We start from the raw sequence: 20,676 nt of genomic DNA, 5'->3' as shown, positions 1-20,676 counted from the left end.
TATAGACTAGTTGTGCGAAAGTGTTCCTGGTGGACCTAGTCTTTTTCGCTTTGAGGTATTTTCGATGTCTCGCCCTTTGTTTTTAACTTTAATGCAACCTTGGTGGGAGTATTTTTCTTTTGCAGGTAGTGATGGTTTTGTGTTAAACAAGAAGTTGCAAATTTTGAAACAAAAGCGTCGAGCTTGGAGTAAATAAGAATTTGGTCAGTTAGATAGACAATTGGAGGATTTAGAAGAAACTTTTGTGCAATTAGATGCTGAGGAGAATGCTAACAATGGCCTAACTGAAACTCAATGGGACTTAAGGTTGAAATCTAGACAGGAGTATTGTAAACTGATTATTTTGGAAGTAAAGAAATGGAGAAGTAGAGAAAATATTTATTACTTGCAATATGTAGATAAAAACACTAAGTACTTCCACAGGTTTGCTCCGGACAGATGAAAGGGAAATTTTATTGCAAAAATTAATGTGAATGGACAAATGTCAGATGATCAGAATGTTATAAAATCAGGTATAGTGGACTTCTTCAAGAATATTTTTCAAGAAGAGAATCATGCTAGACCTAATATGGATGGGATGAATTTCAATTCAATTCCCGATGATATGTGTGCTTGGTTAGAAGGGGACATTGATGAGGATAAGGCGCTGAATGCAATTAAGAAAAACAAAGGCTCCGGGTCCAAACGGCTATCCAATAGCCTTTTACCAGCAAACTTGGAGCATTATTATGGTGGATGTGATGAATGTTTTCGATGAATTGCAGAGCCGAGGTTTTTTGGATTGGAGATTGAAGAATACGTTTATTGCCTTAATCCCCGAGAGGATATTGTGGATGAGATTAAAGATTTGAGACCCGTAAGTCTTATTAATAGGGTGTATAAAATTCTTTCAAAAGTACTGGCGGAGAGATTTAAAGTGTATTTACCTCATGTGATATCCCAACAACAATCAACTTTTGTTAAGCAGAGGCAAATTTTAGATGGAGTCTTGATTGCAAATGAGCTGATTGATTCCATAAGGAAAAGTGGTATTCCTGGATTGCTATGTAAAATTGATTTCGAGAAGGCCTTTGATCATGTAAATTGGCGATTTCTTGTTAAATCTTTGGAGAAGATGGGTTTTAGCAATAAATGGAGAAGATGTATACAATGTTGTGTTGAGCATGTAAGGTTTTCAGTGCTTGTGAATGGAAGTGCAAAGGGTTACTTCAAAAGTGATAAAGGTATTAGGCAAAGTGACCCACTGTCACCTTTTATATTTTTGATCGTAGGTGAATCTCTAACTGCAATGATTCATAAATCTCAAGTTGACGGTCATTTGAATGGGTTTAAAGTTTCTGAAATGGAACTAACGTATGTCATTTGCAATTCGCAAATGACACTCTGATTTTTCTAGATGCAAGTGTTGATCAGGTGAAGTTTCTTAGAATTTTACTTCTCTGTTTTGAATTACTTACCAGTCTTCGTATCAATTTTTCCAAGAGCCATTTGTATGCAGTTGGAGATGCAGGTGATATGTCTACTTTTACTTCTTTATTGGGTTGTTATAATTCAATTCTTCCTACTTCTTATTTGGGACTTCCTCTTGGCGACAAGTACAAAGGCATTCATAAGTGGGACAATGCGATTGATAGATTTATTTCTAAGCTGGATGGATGCAAAAGACCTTTACTTACAAGGGCAGGTAAAATTGTGTTAATAAAGAGTGTCTTATCTAGCTTACCGATTTATTATATGCTACTCTTTGAATTTCCTAAATCTGTTGAGGTCAAATTAGAAAGAATAATGAAAAACTTCTTGTGGCATGATAACAAAGGAAATAGAAAGTTGCATTTGGTAAAATTGAATTCTGTAAGTAGAAAAAAGAAGAATGGTGGCCTAGGTGTGAAAAATTAAAGGGCGTGAATGAATCTTTATTAGTTAAGTAGCTTTAGCGTTTTGCTACCGAAGAAAAAATTCCGTGGAAATCTATTATCCAGGAAAAATATGGTTTAAGCGAAGTGGAGTGTATTTCCAAAACTCCAAAAGGCACTTTTGGATCAACCATTCGGAAAAGTGTTATGAGTTGAAAAGATGTTTTTGTGAAGAATGTCAGATTTAAGGTTAATAACGGGGTTAATACTAGATTTTGGGAGGACATTTGGATTTTGAATAATCCCTTGTGTCATTTGTTTCCCAATTTATATGCAGTGGCGGGGTCTAAGTCTTTTTCAGTTGTTGCGATTTGTAATAGCACTCCTTCTGAAATTTTAAGTAAACTTCATATTACTAGAAGATTTTCTACTCCTGCAAGAAGTAAGTGGTAGTTAATTTCCAATTTTCTTGCTGACTTTGGTGTTACTTTTCAGTGTAACGATGATTTAGAATGGTTATCAACTTCAAAGAAGAAATTTTCTGTCATGTCAAGCTATGAGCAACGGATAGATATTCCAGCAATTTGGAGGTGTGTAATTCTGACATTTTCCCTTATATTTGGAGACAAAAATTTCCGCCAAAGATTTCTTTCTTTATTTGCCGTATAAGTCATAGCAGATTACCTACCAGGGATTCTCTTATTCGAAAGGGTATTACAGTTCCATTTTCTTGTCTCTTTTGAAGATGAATCTATTTCTCCATTGTAGTTATGCGAAGGATTTTTGGTATCATTTTCTCAAAGATTTGAAGCTAAATTTTCATTATGCCCGGAGATGTCCCTACAACTCTCTTGTCTTGGAAATTTCATCACTTCAATACTCAGAAACAGACTGTGTGGAACCTTGTTGTTGCGTCGATTCTTTAGTGTATATGGAAGGAGAGAAATGGACGTGTTTTTTCGACTAAGCATCATAATGTGGAACATACCATTCGCATGGTCAAATACGCTCTTTTTCAATGGGCCTTATGTTTGAAAAATCTTGAGGAAGTGTCTTTCAATGGGGTGATTGAGAACTGGTTTCGTGTGTGATTTAAACCTCCTTAATTGGAGAATATTTTCTAGTTTTCCATGATTCTATTCTTTTTGTCTTTTCTTTTTCTTTTCTCCATCTATGGGTGGGTATGATTCTATTGTACTCCCCTTTTTAATTCAATAAAATCTTGTCTTTGCTATAATAATTAAAAAAAAGAACTCGGCTTCAAGGAGAAGGATCAAAAATCCGACCTTGGACAGCGGAGAAGTTCAATTAGCACACTCTCTTAAAATGAATCAATCACAAGGATAGAAACAATTAAGAGGGTGAGTTTTTGATTAGAAAAATCGCCATTTTTTGTGCACAATTTGGGATTTTGGTTTCCTATTTTCTGCACCATTATGATCATCAATTGTATTCACCAATAAATGCTGCAATATTTCATCTAGAGAGAAAAACAAAGAAAAAACTGAAATGGGTTTTTGTTTTTCTTAGATTGAAGTTGGCTCTTCTCTCTCTTTTCTTTCTCTAAAAGAAAAAAAAAACCAAGCTTTCATCAACCTCTTGCTCAGATTTGGTCCTTTTGGACCAGATCTGAGCAAGATTTCTTTTCTTTTTTAAGTTTTAGTCATTATTTAATCAAATAAAACATGTTTTCTATGGTTTTGATGTCTTTCGACATATTTTTTCGCCATTTGGGGCGGCTTTTCTTCGTCATTTTGGACGATTGTCTCTTCGCTTTGCGGGTGATTTTTTCAAATCTTCATGGCTGGATCGTGGCTTGCTATTCTCGGTTCAAAAACATCAACCATTCAACACGGTATCGCTTTGAATCTATTTTCGACATAAGAAATTTAGGGCATCCAGGTTCGTTTGGGTATACAAGATTACGGGAAAAGTACTCCTTTCTTTCAGGAGCATCTCTTTTCAAAGAAGAAGAAAATCAGATTAAATGGTCGGGATTGATTCCGGATAATACCATCATTTTTTCCTACTACATAAACAAAAATTGGGTATCTTTACGGTTTATCGCTCTTTCTCTTCGCGATTTACTTGTAATTGGTATCTTTAATTGTATTAGGGGTTTAATCATATTGTATTTTGATGTTTTTGTTACTCTTGTACGCGATTATGCGATTATGTAATTACTATTTTGATTTGAATGAATTGAAATATGTTGATTGGACCAAAAAAAAAAAAAAAAAAAAAGATTGAAGTTGGAATATTTAACTTGAAGAAAGTTTTTCAACAAGCTTTACAGCTGACAGAGTTTCCTGGATGATTATGTACATGCCCGTAGCGAACTCGGCAGTAGTTTCACTTTCATCACAGCTACCCCAGCTACCTGAAGAAAGTGAACGTCATTAATCATTCATAACAGTTGATGTGATTTGAATTCCAATTTCATATGTAGTAGTTAAACTGTCATTTCTTCTTTCTGTATTCGTTAGTGCAAAATCTATAATACGATTGGTTAAGTATCACTTACTCAATCGCCATATTTGCATAAATAGTGAATTAATTGATATGTCACCCTGCTCAAAAGATGCCGCCGGAGGAATAAAAATCCAACACTGATGTGAATGATTTATATCCAGGTGGGCTCAGGTTATCGCTGTACTTAAAACTTCGTCCTAAGGCCCAAATCTCAAAAAATCTGCTGCTGCAAGTACATGGCCTCACCTGACAGTGATTCCATCCATGTACATGTTACTTACACCTGGCTGTAATTCTATCCATGTACTTTTTTTTATGACCATGTGCACGCTACTAGGGAAACCATTAGTGACACGGACAGTGTGATGATAAATACGTGTCGGAGAACATGGAGTTAAAATTACGTTTTACACGGTGTTGAAATTGTCCGTACGAATTTATGGCTTCATGCTAGCGCTAGTACTTTAGGGTCACAGTCTTTCTTTTTTTTTTGTGTTCGTTTTGTAAATCAACCTTTAGTTTAGTATGCATAAGATAGTTTGCTGCCTACTTGTAGCATATATTATACATGTTGCTGTTGGATTTTGAATGTGTCATTCAAGATCTAATATAAGCACAATTCATTAGAATATCACTCTCGCAAGTGAACAATTTTATAAGCACAATTTGTTGAACAAGTGACATATTGATATGAAATCCATCATCTTAATTAGCAATTGAGATAACCATTTCTTTTTCGTTGTTGGTACCATTGTCAATTATCACCCAACGCGAACGATATCATTGCACACACTCTGAGACAGATATTGTCGGATTCATGCATTTTGGATCATTGCCGATGTTCCTTATATGACTCTGTATCATAGCTATGACACTATCTTTGGATCTTATATTACCACTGTATGGGCTAAACTTTTCTTTTTCTAATGACCCATAGTTCATACTATGTTTCATATCGTCAGCACCAAAAAGATTTTCCTTCATAAACTCTACCTAGTTCTCAACAACAATAGTTGCAATCATTTACTAAATCCGGCCCTTAAATACACACGGCCACATGACTCACAATGAACCCGGAACATATCCAGAATGACAGGGAAAATATCCCACGACGATCGCCTGAATACAAAACCTCATCCGTACCGTGTCAATCGGCAGAAGATTTTTAGCCTTTTATGAACATGGCACGTGAGCTTTACGTGGAGCTCTTATCTAAATCACTTTCATAAAGAAAACAACACGATTATACACGTACACTTCAATCTTTTTGACTGATCTTCAAAAACGTAAACTCAATTAAGGTTCGCACGTATGTTTCTTTCTGTATTAATCCTACATAAACTCTTAAATTAAGACTTCCTTCATTAATTAAAAATGTTATTAATTTTTTCTGGTATTCAGAGAAAAAACAAATTCATCGGCACCAAAACAGGGGGCAGAAAATAGAAAAACAAAGTTTGTTATTAAAATGATTCAGTGTTGCCAGTTTCTCACCGACCGACGTAAAAAAACCTGATATCGACATGGCTCTAAATTTAGTAACGTAACTAGGTCCCACCTCTTCAAAATATGTCAACATCGCATTCGCGATGGACCCACCAATAAACGGTTCTGATCAAATCTTGTTCTCATTGGGTAACCTGACAGAAGAAGGTGAAGATTACGCGGTTATCTAAACCACGGTTAGTTTATTTTATTTAACTCTAGGTTCAGAATTTAATCACAGTTAAAGGAGAAGGGGTTAAGTCTCTTTCTGGAGTTGAAGATTTTGCAGAGAGAGAGATAAACAGAAAAGGAAAGGGTTTTGGTTCGGAGAAGAGGTTTCAGAGGTAGTACTATATACTAGTGGGTGAGGTGAGGGTGATAGAATCTATACCGTTCCGTATCTCGTATCCGTTCCTTTGATTTATTATCTTCTTCAATCTCTGACGGTCCCGATTTGTTTGAATCAAGCTTCTGTTGATTTCTCAGTTTCTGGTAAGCTCATATCTACATTTTATTCAATTTGTTTTTGTTTTTTGCTGCATTGTTTCTTCAAATTTTGATTAAATTTGTTGTTTTCATCAATGAATTTTATTATGATACTTAGAACATGATATTTGGTAGAATATCTTCCACAATAATCTTGTAGAGATATGGTTCTTATTTATATTAGGAATCCAACAGATTTGTTATAGATTTTGAATATTTCCTAACAAACAAAGAAGAGTTGAAAACAACTTAAAAGACCTAATTTCTAGCCTATAGACTAGAGTTGTTGAGAGTCTCTGGGAAGACTGGAGATTGGCAGTTGTGCTAACACCACCCCTCAAGTTGTGCTGTAGTTTACGGATGTGCAACTTGGACCGAAGAATTTGAAACCTTGAGAAGTCTGTTTCATGGCCCCTTAAATTCCCTTAACTGTTGTATGAGAAAATTGGTGTTTCTCTTCAAATTCATAGTGTGAGATAGTCAAAATACCTCTTCAAATGGTTGTGTGAGATATTCGAAATACCTCTTCATTTGGTAGTATTGATCTGTGTTGGTTAACAGATAAAATTGGTAATGGTATTAATTTGTTCGGGTATTGTTGTTGCAAGGTGTTTAAAATTGGTTGAAAGGTATTGAAATTTGTTTAGTTGAAGTTGAACTGTTTTACCACCATCATCTTTGTGATTTGTGACAAAATTATTATCTCCAAACAGATGATTATAACCTTCTTCAGCTTCATAAATAGTTTTCGCAGCAACAGGCCCATGGGCGTTACTCCTCGTCGTCCCATTAAACCCATTCAGCCAGGTAGGCTCGACAGGGTGGATCTCCCTGACTTGAGCACGATCAGCAGGAGCATTATTTGACAAATTGTCTTCATCAGTCCCATGAGGGAAGAAATCCTTCCTCCACTTGTTACTAACTGGGGAAAGATCCATCACATCTCCATTAGCCTGGTTTGGTGGTGATGGTGTATTTTCTGTTTTCTTTTTTTTTTTTGCTTATTGAAGGGTGCGCTCCAGAGAGAGATGATGTAGAGTTCAAAACTCTTTGGATTTTTTTTTTTTTTTTGAAACTAAAATCAGATGGTGAAGATCACAGCGGAAGAATGAGGATCGAACCCTCCTGATACCAACTTAGAACATGATATTTGGTAGAATATCTTCCACAATAATCTTGTAGAGATATGGTTCTTATTTATATTAGGAATCCAACAGATTTGTTACAGATTTTGAATATTTCCTAACAAACAAAGAAGAGTTGAAAACAACTTAAAAGACCTAATTTCTAGCCTATAGACTAGAGTTGTTGAGAGTCTCTGGGAAGACTGGAGATTGGCAGTTTTGCTAACAATGATTATTATCAATCCATAAATTTGTTATGGAAAATCGATTTAATTGTAATTTGAATGTTGAATATGAAATTAGGAATGTGTGGAATAAGTAATTAGATGTATTAGAAATTTGATCTGTAAAATTTGAACAGCAGCCGTCAAAAATTGGGAAAAAAGGTTATTAGGGGGTGGAATGTTTGGTAGGTTTTTTTGTTAGATGTTTGAAGATGTCAAAAGCATTTATATTGAATAAAGAATATTTCAACTTTATTGATTGGATTAGTATATTTTGTTGATTTTTTTCTTGATGCTGAAGGCAATTTTTTTTTTCATAATTTCTGATATTATTTCTTGCAGCCAAAGTTTTGGTTAATATTTAATAGCATTTGATGGATTATATTTTTTTGAAAAATTGCAGATTTTGATTCCTTGGGTTAATCCTTTATTAGAAGATGGCTTCTCCTCCACAATAGCAATTTTCGCAATCGTCTCATTTGCGGTTCACCACCTGGTTTCGTTCTTCTTAGGCTGTGTTATTGTGGTGACAAATTGGGCTTCAAAAGGAGTCGGTTAATTATTGATTGTTTATTTGGATTACGAAAAGCATTGGTGTTTTGAATATCTGGTGTCTGCTAGAGTGAGAAAAAGGAAGCTGTTTGCTGCTGTGCCCTTTGTCGTAGAACGTCTGCAGGTGCCCTTGTTCTTCCATGTCTCCTAACTTGGACAGCCCTGTTCAGACTCAGATGGCAGTTGCAGTCCCAAATGGCCCAATTAATGGAGAATATCATGGGAACAGCAGCAAGACGGAGGCAAAGCATACAACTGGGAGGAGACGTGTTTTTGTGCAAACTGACATGGGTTTTGTTTTGGGGTTAGATTTGGATCGCACCGATAATGCCCATACCGTGAAAAGGAAACTGCAAGTGGCTTTCAATGTCCCGACTGATGAAAGCTCACTTGTATTTGGGGATCGTGTGCTGAATAACGATTTGGATGCAGTTCGAAATGACTCCCCTCTTCTGCTCAAAAGGAACATCATGCATAGAAGTTCATCAACTCCTTGTCTCTCTCCTGCAGCTACCGATCTTCAGCAAAAAGATCGAAGTGGTCCTATTGAAATATTAGGGCGTTCGGCTCGTTTTGCGATTACGAAGCAACTGGTGAAGGATATAGTGAAGGCTATTAAGATGGGTGTTGATCCATTGCCTGTTCATATTGGGATGGGTGGTGCTTACTATTTCAGAAACAGCAAAGGTGAGAGTGTTGCTATTGTGAAACCAACTGATGAAGAGCCCTTTGCACCAAATAACCCAAAAGGTTTTGTTGGGAAAGCCCTTGGACAGCCAGGCCTGAAGCGGTCAGTTAGGATTGGTGAGACAGGGTATAGAGAAGTCGCCGCTTACCTACTCGACCATGATCAATTTGCCAATGTGCCTCCTACTATGCTGATAAAGGTAACTCATTCTGTCTTCAATGTTAATGAAGGGGTCAATAGCAAATCTCATCAGAAGAATCAGGTTAGCAAGATTGCATCTTTCCAGCAGTTTGTTCGTCACGATTTTGATGCCAGTGACTATGGTTGCTCCAGCTTCCCTGTTACTTCTGTGCATAGGATAGGGATATTGGATATCAGGATCTTTAACACTGACAGACATGGTGGAAACCTTCTGGTGAGGAAAGGTGACGGAATTGGAGGATTTGGGCAGATGGAGCTCATCCCCATCGACCATGGCCTTTGCTTGCCCGAAGACCCCGAGGACCCTTATTTTGAGTGGATACATTGGCCGCAGGCTTCGATTCCCTTTTCTGAGGATGAGCTCGAGTATATATCAAAACTCGATGCTGTTAAGGATGCTGAAATGCTTCGGATTGATTTGCCAATGATCCGGGAGGCATGCCTTCGTGTATTGGTTCTCAGCACAATTTTTCTAAAGGAAGCAGCAGCATTTGGTCTTTGTCTTGCTGAGATTGGGGAAATGATGACTAGGGAATTTAGGAGCCGCGAAGAAGAACCAAGTGAATTTGCGGTTGTTTGCATTGAGGCCAGGAGGAGGGTGATAGCAGATCGGGAAATCTCATCTCCTGAAGCTGAAAATGGTGAAGAACGAGAAGATTATGAAGAATTTCAGTTTGATTTAGATTGTGTGGAAGCCGAAAACGAAGTCGTGCGGAAGTTAGGCGAGGATTTCCACAGCAAGGCTCCATTTAATATGGGGTTCCGAGGTGGGTTTGGGCGAAACCCACTTTCTAAATTAGAGGAGAGCATTGAGGAGGAAGATAGTGAAGGTGAAGAAGATGCTGGAAAGCTGCATTTTGATGGCGGTTTTTCTGTTAAGAACATTACCCCGAAAATTCCGAAACTCTCAATGTCGTTGAAGAATATCAGTCTAGGTGAGAGAAAACCCTTGTTTCAGGTTGCAAAACCAGAAGGAAATCATCTGGCAGGTACTTCTTCAGGTGACTGGAGGAGTGCCAATGAGCAGGTGCCTGGGAGCTCGTGCTTCGTGAAAATTTCAGACATGAAGGAGAGCGAGTGGGTTTTGTTTCTTGATATATTCCAAGAGCTTCTCCATCCTGCATTTGAAAGCCGTAGATCTGTGGGTATTGGACAGAAGCAAAGGCTTGGAACGTCGTGCCAGTTTTGAGAACTACAATCAGTGCTTCGAGGATAAAGAGAATAAAGTACTGATATGGTGTTGGGAGCGAGGGAGAAGGAATGTTAGTGTGTAGGTTTCGCCTCAGATTTCCTTGCAGCATGAGGGAATTTAAAGGTGGGAGTAGAAGTGGTAGTGTAGCATTAATAGTAGCAAGACTTTGCTGTAAATATTCTTTTAGGAATTGTAGTGTTGGAGAGATTCAGATTGAGAGAGAGGGAGAGTAAGAGTAAGAAACACTTTGAGCTGGAGTTTGAAAGTTTGCTTGATTTTTCTTTCTTTATTTTCTTTTTCCACTGCTTATCTGTCGTTGTCAGTTAGAACATTATCTTGAATAATAAAACTAAGGGAAAGAAAAGTTTATGTACAGCCTAATGTTACTTTTTCTTGAACTAGACTTGCATTTTGAGTTACTAGTCTGATGAAAACTGGTGTTGTGCCCGGAATGAACTCAATTAGTAAAGAAGAATTATCTTTGATTATTCCAATTTTCTCGGTCTTTGCTGCGGACACCATTGGAATGGTACTGCTACCTCTGTCTTGAAGGCTTCCCCATGAGTTAGTCTGGAAGGTGTCCGTCTCTCCAGACAGTGCAGGCATACCTTGTATATCAACACAAGGGACAAGGAGGCCTATGTAATCTATCTCCGATTCCGGACAGCAACACAAAGCTTTAAAGAATATGGCATATCCAGAAAACTTTCTTCCGTAGTAAGCTTTAATTTTGCCATCTCCCTTTCACGCATTCTTTTATTTTCAGAAATGAGGGTGTGACCCAAGGAAAATCTAGTTGAAGACAGTGAAAACCCAAAAATAGAGGTAATACCAATACTTTGTAAGGTACTATCAATTCTTGCAGTGAAGTCCTCCAAATCTTTTGTACAAAGTGATAAAATCGGATTACTTTTGATATATGAAATGAAGAGTAACTGTACATGTTTATAGGCCTCTCTCTGTCTCTCTGGTTCTAGATAGCCCCAACTTCAGATCCCAACCCTGGCTAAATAAGTCTTTTCTTTTGACATGGTTCTATCACTAGGTTAGACAAATGGGATTTGGTCGAAGTCTCAAAGGGATCGTAAAGATGTTCTGAAGTTTTAAGTACGATGAATTGCAAAAGCCCATACAAACCACAATCAGAGGATCAGGGAAAACTGGAGCATAGTTGTTAAAGATTATGCTTGTACTCTCTCTTTGATGCTTGTTAATGAACTCAATTCCACCTGCTGATTTTCTATCCGCCTCAAGACATCGTGAACATCTCCTCCTGCAAAAGACATTGTGTCCTCCTTGGTAAGATGCCGCCGCTTTATTCTTGAGATGGCTTGTGAAACATCTGCAATTGATGGACGCCTTCTCGGTGTTTTGTGTATGCACTTGTGACCAATGCTAGCAAGGAGTCTTACTTCCTCAATATTGCATTTCCCGACAATATGCTTATCTAGTATTTCATCCACACCATCTGAGCTCATACCCGCCTTTAAAAGGAAGAAAAGTTAGGGGGGAAATGAAGAAAATAAGTCATTCAAGGTAACTCTGTGGAGAGATTTTATATCAGATTATCAGTTGAAACACAAAAGAGGGGAGACATACAAGATTGACGTATTCCAACAGGTTTTGCTGAGGATGGATGCCTGTGATCAGTTCGAAGATGATTATCCCAAAACTATAGACATCACTCTTCTTTGTTAACCTGCTACTGGATATGTAATCAGGGTCCATGTAACCATATGTACCCTTCAGACCTGATTTCCGACCATCAAATACCTCTTCCTTGGACAACCCAAAATCTGCAACCTAATTTGATGAATCATTGTTAATATCAGTCTGATACAGATGTCACTTGCTCAATTTCTTCAGCTTCTACTTTGAAAATCTCAATTGCAGTGTGGACCGCTTGGTCTCTTGCTCAGGACCCAAGGCACTCTCAAAAATCACATTGAAGTAGGAAAATAAACTAAAGTACATGCAACAAGTCGACGTACCTTTGCTCCCATTGATCGGTCCAATAATATATTACCAGACTTTAGGTCTCGATGTATGACGGGAGGGACAGCCTGTTCCAAGATTTGCATGTTTTAGTCCTGGAATTTGAACATTTTATGGAAAAAGAATATCACTTAAGCTTTTCAGGGAAGTAACATATGTGACATACCCCTTCATGAAGATATTCAATTCCATGTGAAATATCCAAAGCAACTTGGAGCCTTTGTTCCCAGGTCAAGACCTTTTCACCTTCACCTGAGTGTATAAACACCACTCTTTATCAGAAAACCTCAAGATTACAGCACACAATTTTTCTGATGGGGTATTTTAAAGCATCTGTTTAACTTGTAAGTAGGTCAAACATTTAGCTTCCCATTGGAAGAACGTTTTTCATGGAAAAGAAAACAAAAATGGTAATACGGACTTACTATATAAGTGACTTTCCAAACTCCCGTTACTCATATATTGATATATCAACATGTGTTGACCTTTATCTACACAATATCCAACTAAATTCACAAGATTCCGATGATGGAGTCTACCCAGGAGAAGTACCTGGTAGAAAAAGAAAGTAAAAGGCTAATGCAACATGATCTTAACAGACTGATATATGAAAGACAGAAACCACTTTTTGGACAACGGAGCATGCTCACTTCACCTTTTTCCAAAATAGGAGGAGGGGAAAAGATTAATGAGTATTATCCTTCCAGGAGATAGTAGTTACCTCTGTTTGGAATTCCTTCTCCCCCTGTTTTGAATTGGATGCTAGCACTTTTACGGCTACGACTTCATTTGTAGCCATTGTAGCTTTATATACTGGACCAAAAGATCCTTGTCCTAAAATGGTTGTGAAGTTCTGTGTAGCTTTTTGGATATCCCTACAAAAATAAATTAATTAAAAAAAGGAACAAAAAACAACAATAGCAAAGCACATTAACATGTATGCCAGCACAGATCAACTTCAAGTTCTCAGATTAGTCAAAGGGCATAAAAACAGTCACCACAGTAAAAAAAAAAAAGATGGATAAACTCATAAAATGTTTAACCGTCGAAATTAGCCTGGAGGGAAACTATAAATAGACAACCCACTTGTATGAGTATCTTGGAATGCCCGAGTTTGAAGCAAATGCATCTTTATTCTGGTGGTTCCACCAAGATCGAGGAGTAATTGCAGCAGGCATGTCTGAGATGTTAACTGATATGGAACTTGAGATTGATGCACTGCTATCTATGCTTGCGCCCAAGCCATTAGTACGTATGGGGAGGGAACTTACACTACTACGCGCAGTTGAATTTTGTCGAAGATGAGAACGCTTTCTATACCACCTTAAACCGAAGAATGAGCATACTGCTAATAACAAGCCAATTGCAACGCCAACTGAGATACCAATAACAACCAAACCAGCTGGAGCTGCCATTTGTTGTACGATACTCACAAGGTGAGAGCATCTTCTGTTTCTAATACCTTCATTCTCTCTGCCATGAAATTGACAAGCACAATTATGAACCCTCCAAAGCTTACACACAACCAGAGATGCAGTAACCACAAATAAATCCCACTTGGCATCAAAACTAAACAGGATGCTACTTGCCAGAAAAGCTAATTCTTACATTTTGACCTAACAAGATGTTTAACTAGAAATAGGAGCAGCGAATTTATGTTAAAGAAATTGAAAATAGTACCACTAAAGACAGACTTTTCAATACTAGAATGATGAGTATGACTTATAAAGACTACTTTGATATGAAATGTTTTGTGAATGGTAAGCAACTAAGCAAGTGCTAGGTGAATCAGACAACTACCTTATCTGATATGAAATACGCGCTTGATTGTTAAGAAATTTTCGCTGTAGGTTCCAGCCAGTTTGCCAACGTTCATGATACTGTAGACTCGGGTTTGTTACCCACTTGCGTACCAAAAATTGCTCTGATTTTGAATGTTACGCCTGCAGTCTCTAGTTGAACAGAAGGGTGTATCAGCATTAAAGATAATCTTAAAATTTTGTCAAAGTTAACTCCAATTGCCAGCACTATGCTCATATGAACTAGATAATATGACTTCCGGAGTTCCTTTCTAAAAGAGATGGAACATGACTCGACTAATCAAACATATGGATGTTGGGAACATTCAAGAAAGACGAGACATAATATCTAGCTAAAACGAGTCTATATAAACCTTAGAAACCAGAGTCTGCTTATAAGAAAATGGACTGATTTTCAATGATCCTCATCTATTATGTAACTCTTTACAATTTAATTTTAAACGGGACAAGTTTCTTATTGCGCCAACAAATTCTACCGAATCAATACCCATTCATCCTGGTCTGAATGGTCCCGTTGAGTTGCTGTCACATATCAGGCTACATAGCCCAATCAAATCAGAATTGTGTGATAAGTTTCGTAAAACCAAGACACACAAAATTCAGTTGTTATAAACCAACAAGACCATCCCATCTATTTCCCTGGTAATCTACTACACGTACATCAAACACCTAAAATCGTGCCCATTGATGTTCAATTCAGAATAACAATGAAATCTGAATTCCACATCTACACCTAGAACAAAGATCACATTATGAATCATAAAATCCAATAACAACATCTTGGGTTCTCCTAGAATATCATAATTCAACACCCATATGTTTCCCAAACAATCTAAAATCATGAAATTCATAACACCAAAGATCAAACAGATTGAACCCATTTCACAAAAACTCCTCAAACCCATAAAGAAAACATACCTGATGAAGCAATCAGATAAAACTGAAACCGCCGATCCCTACAAGACCAGGTAAAGAAGTGGTGGACTGAAAGCAGCAGACAAAGAAAGAGAGAAGAAATGAAAAGTTATGCAGAATGAAGTCGTCAAGTGAATAAAGAGACTACTTTAATTAACCGAAATCTAGTGTTACTAGATGCAGATGTTATGTACCCCGTGTAATACGTCAGACTAATCCTGAAATGTCAGTGGTGAATAAATATTATATACCGCAGGTTTAACACCAACGCTTCCGTAGCATAGTGGTAGTGCGTTCCCTTCGTAAGGGAAAGGTCGTGAGTTCGATCCTCACCGGGAGCTTTTATTTATTTTTTTATTTTTTTTCCCTTACTCAATTTTTTTTCTTTTCAAGGGACTCATCACTAGTGTATTGATTTGGATTACATTTTGACTTCAATCCAATCCAGAATGTGCCATGAGAGGAAAATCAGGTTGTTGGAGGAACCATAACAGGGTTTCTTTTAAAAGTACGCGGTTTCAGTTGAGTATTGGACGGCTATAGTGTTAAAGGGGTGCGTAGTTGGTAAACCAACACCACTGCATCTGCACGCAACCTTACAAATATACTACTCTCCTGCTGTTTGTGGGGTATGAGCTGTAGGATATACCTACCCGTCTTCACATTTTGCGACTGAACAAGAAACTCTCATTCTATGTGAAAGGCATTCTTCTAAAGATAATCTGTCAGCCTCTGAAGTATAGTTACAATTAGGATGTAAGCCAATTTCTAATATCTGCAGGGTTTACCCCAAGGATTAAATAACACCAAAACCCTTTTTGATATATGCATAACACCAACATCATATTATCATTTCGCTGAACAAAAAAGACCAAGCAAGTTTGAAAAGATCACAAAATTTCCTGTCTCATACTTAGTAAACTTACAATCAAACCAACGTCTCTGATAATAGATTAACAAACTCAATTCCCAACCAACACAACTGGTAGTAAATTAATACAATATCTCAAAACAAAATTAGTTACAAAAAATAAATAAAACTCTTGGTTTTGGGGAACTAGTGCACCAAACCGGACCGATGATTCGTGTTCAGTGACCTCAACTGCACCACAGGCAATACCGGTATGTACCACCAACTTATCACCCACTTAAGTTAAGAAAAAATGACAGATGAGACTCGAGTTAGGTGACTGATGTATGATGGTTTAGAACGATTCGTCCTCATAATCATGATCTACTCCTGCAAGTCTCACACATTCATTAAACCGGAAACAATCAGTGAGGTGATCGTTTGTCATCCCAGCAGCTTGCATGAATGAATGTATGATCACAGGTCCTACGAACCGAAAACCTCTTCTCACTAAATTCCTACTGATAACTTCAGCTTTGGGGCTTCTCAAAGGGACACTTTTTGCATGTCTGTACCGGCTAATCATCGGTTTGTAACTCATGTGTCCCCATAAATAATCACTGAATGACCCGTATTCCATTATAATCTGCACGTACAAAAAAAAAACTGAGTTATGACCAGTTACCGAAATGAGGTATGTATGTATCTATCAATAGCTCGAAGACTTGCCTTTAGTATGGAGTTGGCATTGTCTATGATGCAACGGACGAGACTTTCATCTAGCATCAATGCCTTGTTAGAACTGATTTCTTTGATTTCTTTCTCTCCCATTTTCGCTACTATGTAAGGATCAAAGTTGGAAAAAGCTTCTCTGCATTATACGTACAAAACACACAAATTATTATGTGCTCTAGTAGTTCTAAAAATGTTGGTGAGACTGTATTGGGAAGGAACTGAACCTGTACAAATCTTTTCTTTTGATAATTTCGATCCAGAAATGATACATCAGCATCCCCGATAGCGCGAGCAGCTCGAATAATTGGCTGTTGCACAGATTCCATGCATTGTCAAAATTACTACAATAAAAATGTTTGAAATAAAAAAGAAAAGATATATATATATATATATTATATATATATATATGAAAATAAAAAAGAACGAAATCACTTAACAAGTCATCATATACTGGAACTCCCCAACTCTGGTCGTGGTAAACAACGTAAACTTCATCTGTGTAAATGAACCGCGATCGTCAGTACAAGATAATAGGCCGCCTTTTAGCATTTCAAACGGGACAGTAAAATATACATATAGTTGTTGGTTTGCCGATTTGGACCAGTACACTACACAGTGCACACTGCGAAAATATAGCTTACCAGTTGTTTTAGTGATCCAATGGCACCTAGTTAAACTTCCATCACCAGATACATTATGGCTAAGTTGTCGAGCTACAACATTATGTACCGACTTCACGAGTTTTCGTGGAGGTGGCGGGCGACTTAACTCATGACGACGTACCGGTATTTTCCAATCTCCAAGGATGATAGAACCTTTAAGAGAAGAATCATTTGAGTTTAGTGATGAAGAAAGTGAGAACGATGAGTTACTCCTCTCAATCCCTATCGGGTACACTCTCCTAAGATGTATGGGTGATGATAAATAACCTCCTCCTCCTGGCTGGTTTTGTTTCTCTTTCTCTCTGAAACTTGAATTATTATTATTATTCCGGTGATCGAAAACATGTTTCCTTACCATACTTGATCAAATTTCCTTTCCTTTAATTTTTTTTTCGCAAAACTTGGGAAGTTGGTGGTTTTGAAATAAATATAATTAGATTAAATAAATATGGATTATGAGAAGGAATTTAGGTACACATATATAAGTGGAAATGTTTGGTGAAATGTCACTTGTTTGTAGACCTATTAATACTAAAAATAAACTAGTTGATCCCTTAATTAGCCTTTAAGGAAATTTGTTCTTCAAAAATGGTGGGCTTTGCTTTGTAATAAGGTTTAATACATCAATCACTCTTTTCTTATCCCACATTTAGTGATATGAACTTGCAATCCATGCATTATGACAACCCTATAGCGTATTAGCAACATGGTATCTTTATCAATGAAATGTATATTTCCTCTTAATTAAAATTCGAGTTGGGGTATCTTTGGAATGAAAATGTGAGTGTAGAGTTGAGATATTGATAATTTATTTATAAAGTAGATAATGAAATGAAGAAAAAGAAGCCTAGTTTTGGTTGCAGGGTCTTTGTATAATCTTAGATTGTACTTCAACTAGTCCTGAGACATACTTGTTGCCACATTAGATAAAGAAATCCCATCCCACAAAAAATAGATTTCCATCTTTTCTTCACTACCATTTCTGCAAAGCTTGATCGAGAATGTTTTTGATATCTTGTTTGCATTCATTTAATACAATTCTGAGATGGAGGTTTAGGATGAATGAAGGAAGAAAAGTGGAGAGATAATAAACCTCCCTAGTTTGAGGCCTATATGGCTTTTATTTGAGGCACATAGATTTCTTCATTTACCCAATAGAAAAGGATAAGGGGTGTCTAAAAATGGCGAAAGTAATGAATACCCTTATTATTCTTATCTAAACATAAACTTTCTAACAATCAAATCTATTCAATTAACACTTCACTAAAATCATATGTTTCTCAACGATCAAACCTAAAATTAAATACACCTATCAAATTAATTCATTCTCTCGTTTGATTTTAAATTTTCTTTTTAAACTAAAAGCGACGATATTGATGGTGGATTTTCGACAAAGTCTAAAATCGTAAAATCATGATATTGCATGTTTCTGACATGGCTTCAGAAATGTATGTGAAACTCATATTTTATGATTCGTGAATTATTTCGCGATCTCTGACTGAGCGAACATCCTCTCTGAGCTATGATGAATATGTTATTCGTAAAGCCTCTTAGCTGAGCTTTTCGACACTTGGCATATTTCAGCAGCACCTCTACATAGAATCGAAATGATTGGACGGCTCCTAGACATATTGCATGCTTGTATAGAGCGTTAACGTCTTCATGACGTCACACTGTTTGTTCCCCGACTATGTAGAGAGAATGTGTATAGAATCTCTTAATGATTGGCCGGCTCCTAGACATATTGCATGCTAGTATAGTGCGCTAACGTCTTCAGGATGTAATACTGTTCCCTGACTATACACGACTAATATTCAGAACGAGTATGCTTCCATCATCTCATACCTCGATTCTCTAATAAACTCGCTCCTAGACATATTGCATGCTAGTATAGGGCAATTCATAGATTAACTCTAGCGTGACATTCATCAACTGAATTCCTAGAAAATAATCTATTTTATCTCATTAATCTGTTTCATGGCTTATTCCTGACTAAATTCCATGAATTAGTAATAGATAATCAATTTATCTCACTACTACATTTCGTGGCTTATTTCCGGCTGAATTCCATGAATTAGTAATAGATAATCAATCTATTTTATTACTCTGTTTTGTGGCTTATTCTCAGCTGAATTCCATGAATTAGTAATAAATATCCATTGTTTGGACATCTGAACCACCACCGAGTAAGCCCCGAGAAAATGGTGCGAGTGTACTTAAAAATAATGCACGAGCGAGCGCCCAAATGCATAAGAGATATTTTGTAAAATGGTCGTATGCTTATAATGTAATTAGGGTCTGGGTCATAAAAGATGCAGTCGATGCATTTGGGTCGGAGACTAACCAGAGACCGTTAGAAAATGGCTAGCTGACTTTTTTTATTTTGCATAACACCATGACCACCAGTTGAAAAGCATTGACCGTTGAAAAGACGAGGGTAACCAAATATACCTCAATCTAAAACTTTTCCACCTATAAGCCCTTTCTCCGAAAGTGATTGTCTATGGACTGAGTCGAGACAATACAACTAATCGGTTCACACTTCGTGTGATCGTCTATGGATACGAGATCGAGACAATACGACAACAAGATAACTTGCGTGATTGACTATGGATACAAGATCGATACAATACAACAACCAAGTATGATTACTTGGTAATAGGTTCGGACTTAACCAAACACTATAGGATTGATATCAAGTAATTAGGAATTAACGTTTGTGTATTTTACTTATAATTATAATAAATCAATTATAATTGCGGAAATAGAAAAGTAAAAGACATAGCAAGATTTTGTTAACGAGGAAACCGCAAACGCAGAAAAACACCGGGACCTTGTCCATAATTGAATACTCTCAGAATTAAGCCGCTATACAAAATCTAAACCAACTTCGTATAGCTGAGACCAAGCAACTAAACCTATAGTTCACCTAGTTCCCTCAGTATCCTTGCGCCTCCAACTTGTAATAAGTCACGCACTTGGAAAAATTCCTTTGGTTCGTATTCCAAACAGTAAAGGAACAAAAAATTTGTTCGCTAACAACTCTTTTCAAATAACGTGATATGAGTTTGACAAAAGGCTCTTCCGTTTATCTCAATAAACTGCTTTGTCGGGTTCTTAGATCTATCTATTCAACAACTACCAAAGTAATTGTTTAGACTATGCAATCAATACTCTTAATCACAAAGAAATGTATTGATGTCGATCTACTCAACCAACCAATCAAGGTTATCACAAAGATAAACCAATTATAGTTGGATCCCCAACCGATCAAGTTTTGTGCACACCAAAGATTATGAACTCAAATAAGAAATCTTTTTTGTCTTCAAATCTTCTTAGATCTTCAATAAACACCTGCACACAAACAACTTGAATCTCTTATGATCAATCACACACAGAACGATGTCTGTTAACAATGGATT

The 20,676-nt window shown here is 37.0% G+C and overlaps 4 protein-coding genes and 1 non-coding gene across 8 annotated transcripts; 3 read left to right on the top strand and 2 right to left on the bottom strand.

The window, feature by feature from the left end:
* The first annotated feature begins 481 nt into the window (after nucleotides 1-481).
* LOC113272629 lies at nucleotides 482-4,033 on the top strand. Its single transcript, XM_026522442.1, has 6 exons — nucleotides 482-671; nucleotides 765-1,223; nucleotides 1,272-1,353; nucleotides 1,461-1,851; nucleotides 2,349-2,443; nucleotides 3,970-4,033. The coding sequence occupies exons 1-6, from the start codon at nucleotides 482-484 to the stop codon at nucleotides 4,031-4,033; spliced, it is 1,281 nt and encodes a 426-aa protein (XP_026378227.1).
* Nucleotides 4,034-6,082: 2,049 nt separating this feature from the next.
* On the top strand, nucleotides 6,083-10,658 carry LOC113275737 (phosphatidylinositol 4-kinase gamma 7-like). 2 transcript variants are annotated; one of them, XM_026525290.1, is made up of 3 exons: nucleotides 6,083-6,302; nucleotides 7,010-7,449; nucleotides 8,048-10,658. In XM_026525290.1, the coding sequence occupies exon 3, from the start codon at nucleotides 8,337-8,339 to the stop codon at nucleotides 10,272-10,274; it is 1,938 nt and encodes a 645-aa protein (XP_026381075.1). In that variant the 5' UTR covers nucleotides 6,083-6,302; nucleotides 7,010-7,449; nucleotides 8,048-8,336; the 3' UTR covers nucleotides 10,275-10,658. The 2 variants fall into 2 exon arrangements, with proteins under 2 accessions (XP_026381075.1, XP_026381074.1); XM_026525289.1 differs by lacking the exon at nucleotides 7,010-7,449.
* Nucleotides 10,659-11,163: 505 nt separating this feature from the next.
* LOC113275738 (calcium/calmodulin-regulated receptor-like kinase 2) lies at nucleotides 11,164-15,218 on the bottom strand. 3 transcript variants are annotated; one of them, XM_026525292.1, is made up of 10 exons: nucleotides 15,202-15,218; nucleotides 15,011-15,076; nucleotides 14,073-14,224; nucleotides 13,359-13,745; nucleotides 12,994-13,147; nucleotides 12,698-12,824; nucleotides 12,439-12,524; nucleotides 12,269-12,340; nucleotides 11,877-12,080; nucleotides 11,164-11,761 (listed from the first exon to the last, which is right to left on the bottom strand). In XM_026525292.1, exons 4-10 carry the CDS (start codon nucleotides 13,685-13,687, stop codon nucleotides 11,459-11,461), a joined length of 1,275 nt encoding a protein of 424 aa, XP_026381077.1. In that variant the 5' UTR covers nucleotides 13,688-13,745; nucleotides 14,073-14,224; nucleotides 15,011-15,076; nucleotides 15,202-15,218; the 3' UTR covers nucleotides 11,164-11,458. The 3 variants fall into 3 exon arrangements, with proteins under 3 accessions (XP_026381077.1, XP_026381078.1, XP_026381079.1); XM_026525293.1 differs by lacking the exon at nucleotides 15,202-15,218 and having other exon boundaries at nucleotides 14,073-14,222; nucleotides 15,011-15,136; XM_026525294.1 differs by lacking the exon at nucleotides 15,202-15,218 and having other exon boundaries at nucleotides 14,073-14,215; nucleotides 15,011-15,122.
* A 58-nt stretch (nucleotides 15,219-15,276) lies between these two features.
* TRNAT-CGU lies at nucleotides 15,277-15,348 on the top strand. Its single transcript has one exon. It is a non-coding gene; the product is annotated as a tRNA-Thr (tRNA).
* Nucleotides 15,349-15,836: 488 nt separating this feature from the next.
* LOC113275736 (probable GMP synthase [glutamine-hydrolyzing]) lies at nucleotides 15,837-17,703 on the bottom strand. Its single transcript, XM_026525288.1, has 5 exons — nucleotides 17,234-17,703; nucleotides 17,030-17,087; nucleotides 16,817-16,900; nucleotides 16,587-16,728; nucleotides 15,837-16,503 (listed from the first exon to the last, which is right to left on the bottom strand). The coding sequence occupies exons 1-5, from the start codon at nucleotides 17,610-17,612 to the stop codon at nucleotides 16,213-16,215; spliced, it is 954 nt and encodes a 317-aa protein (XP_026381073.1). The 5' UTR covers nucleotides 17,613-17,703; the 3' UTR covers nucleotides 15,837-16,212.
* Between the last annotated feature and the right edge of the window lie 2,973 nt (nucleotides 17,704-20,676).

The sequence above is a fragment of the Papaver somniferum genome, chromosome 4 (assembly GCF_003573695.1).
Source record: "Papaver somniferum cultivar HN1 chromosome 4, ASM357369v1, whole genome shotgun sequence".
Taxonomy (NCBI): Eukaryota; Viridiplantae; Streptophyta; class Magnoliopsida; order Ranunculales; family Papaveraceae; genus Papaver; species Papaver somniferum.
This window is presented reverse-complemented; position numbering and strand designations above follow the sequence as displayed.

Excerpts from the sequence above, each read along its gene's own strand:
- LOC113272629 (XM_026522442.1), top strand. The coding sequence starts at position 482 with ATGTCAGATGATCAGAATGTTATAAAATCAGGTATAGTGGACTTCTTC. Across the intron at positions 1,224-1,271 it reads TTACTTCAAAAGTGATAAAG|GTGAATCTCTAACTGCAATG; the intron begins GTATTAGGCAAA and ends TTTTGATCGTAG. Across the intron at positions 1,354-1,460 it reads GTTTCTGAAATGGAACTAAC|TCTTCGTATCAATTTTTCCA; the intron begins GTATGTCATTTG and ends ATTACTTACCAG.
- LOC113275737 (XM_026525289.1), top strand. The coding sequence starts at position 8,337 with ATGTCTCCTAACTTGGACAGCCCTGTTCAGACTCAGATGGCAGTTGCA.
- LOC113275738 (XM_026525292.1), bottom strand. The coding sequence starts at position 13,687 with ATGGCAGCTCCAGCTGGTTTGGTTGTTATTGGTATCTCAGTTGGCGTT. Across the intron at positions 13,148-13,358 it reads ATTCCAAGATACTCATACAA|GGATATCCAAAAAGCTACAC; the intron begins GTGGGTTGTCTA and ends TTATTTTTGTAG. Across the intron at positions 11,762-11,876 it reads TGTTGGAATACGTCAATCTT|GCGGGTATGAGCTCAGATGG; the intron begins GTATGTCTCCCC and ends TTCCTTTTAAAG.
- LOC113275736 (XM_026525288.1), bottom strand. The coding sequence starts at position 17,612 with ATGGTAAGGAAACATGTTTTCGATCACCGGAATAATAATAATAATTCA. Across the intron at positions 16,901-17,029 it reads GTTCCAGTATATGATGACTT|CCAATTATTCGAGCTGCTCG; the intron begins GTTAAGTGATTT and ends TCTGTGCAACAG. Across the intron at positions 16,504-16,586 it reads ATGCCAACTCCATACTAAAG|ATTATAATGGAATACGGGTC; the intron begins GCAAGTCTTCGA and ends TTGTACGTGCAG.